General features: G+C 54.3%; 1 protein-coding gene across 1 annotated transcript; it reads right to left on the reverse strand.

The window, feature by feature from the left end:
* Nucleotides 1–321: 321 nt before the first annotated feature.
* Nucleotides 322–1,253, reverse strand: ETH_00036205 (uncharacterized protein; the record flags this gene model as incomplete). Its single annotated transcript, XM_013380086.1, has 3 exons — nt 322–366; nt 619–735; nt 1,167–1,253. Coding segments are annotated over 3 exons (249 nt in total), but the record flags the coding sequence as incomplete, so codon positions are not given.
* Nucleotides 1,254–1,355: the final 102 nt, after the last annotated feature.

Below are 1,355 nucleotides of genomic sequence, written 5' to 3' on the forward strand. Positions count from 1 at the left end.
GCGGGGGGGCCCCGCCTTGGGCGGAGCTTTCTTTGGGGGTTCTTTTTTTTCTGCTTCTTTGGGTTTGGGTTTCTGCAAAAGTAAAATTAGGGTTTACAAAAACTTAAATTCCAATGCAGCAGCAGCAGCAGCAGCAGCAGCAGCAGCAGCAGCGGGACAAAGAGCCGCAGCAGGCGCTGCTGCAGCAGCAAAGCCTGCGGCAAAAGCGCCGAAGCACCGGCAGAGACAATCGCAGCAGCTGCTGCAGCAGCTGCAGCAGCGGCTACAGCAGAAACTGCAGCAGCAGCAGAAACTGTAGCAGCAGCAGCAGAAAAATCTTACGGCTTCTGAAGAAGCAGCTGCAGCCGCTGCTGCTTTTTCTGTAGCCTGCAAAGGCAAAGCAGCAACCCTAAACCCTAAACCCTAGCACGCCGTGAACACGTAATCCTGACAAACCCCAAACCCTAAACCCTAAGCCCTAAGCCCTAATAAACCCTAAACCCTAAACCCTAAACCCCAAGCGACACACACAAAGGCATATACGACTTCGCGAGAGCCACAGCACTCCCACCCCCGAACCCCAACCCCAAGCCCCAAACCCTGAACCCCAAACCCTAAACCCTAAACCCTAAACCCTACTTTGGAAAGCGCAGCAGCTAAACCCGCAAGGTCACCTGAAGTCCCCCCAAGGCCAACTCCTGCGCCCCAGCCAGCTCCGCCTCCAGAAGACTTCATCAAACCAAACTTCGCCAAACCCTGAGAAACGCAAACCCTAAACCCTAAACCCTAAACCCTAAACCCTAAACCCTAATTTGGAGAGAAAGCTACTCCTTGAGCCCCTGGGTTGCTTCCGCTTCTGGCTGCCAAACCCTAAACCCTAAACCCTAAACCCTAAATCCCAAACCCCAACTCCCCAACCCCGAACCCTAATCCCTGAACCCTAAACCCTAAACCACAAACTAGCCAGAAAACCACTCCTTAAGGCTCTGAGGCGCCTTTCCAGTTTGGGGCCGCTAAACCCTAAACCCTAAACCCTAAACCCTAACCTGGTCAGAAAGCCACTCCGTGAGGCCCTGAAGGACCTCTTCAGTTTCGGGCTGATGAGCCCTGAACCCTAACCCTGGGCCCTCGCCCCTATCCCTGGACGCTAAACCCTAAACCCTAAACCCTAAACCCTAAACCCTAACCTGGCCAGAAAGCCACTCCTTGAGGCCCTCAGGGGCCTTTTCAGTTTCCGGCTGTCTGGCCGTCAGCCCCAACTTGCGGGCGGCCATAACAGAAAGGGCCCCTTGGGCGAGAGTGAAGGAAGAAAGGTCCTGCAGCAAACCCTAAACCCTAAACCCTAAACCCTAAACCCTAAACCCTAAACCCTAGAG

Source organism: Eimeria tenella, genomic scaffold, assembly GCF_000499545.2.
Source record: "Eimeria tenella Houghton genomic scaffold, Eth_scaff4426, whole genome shotgun sequence".
In the NCBI taxonomy this organism is placed as follows: Eukaryota; Apicomplexa; class Conoidasida; order Eucoccidiorida; family Eimeriidae; genus Eimeria; species Eimeria tenella.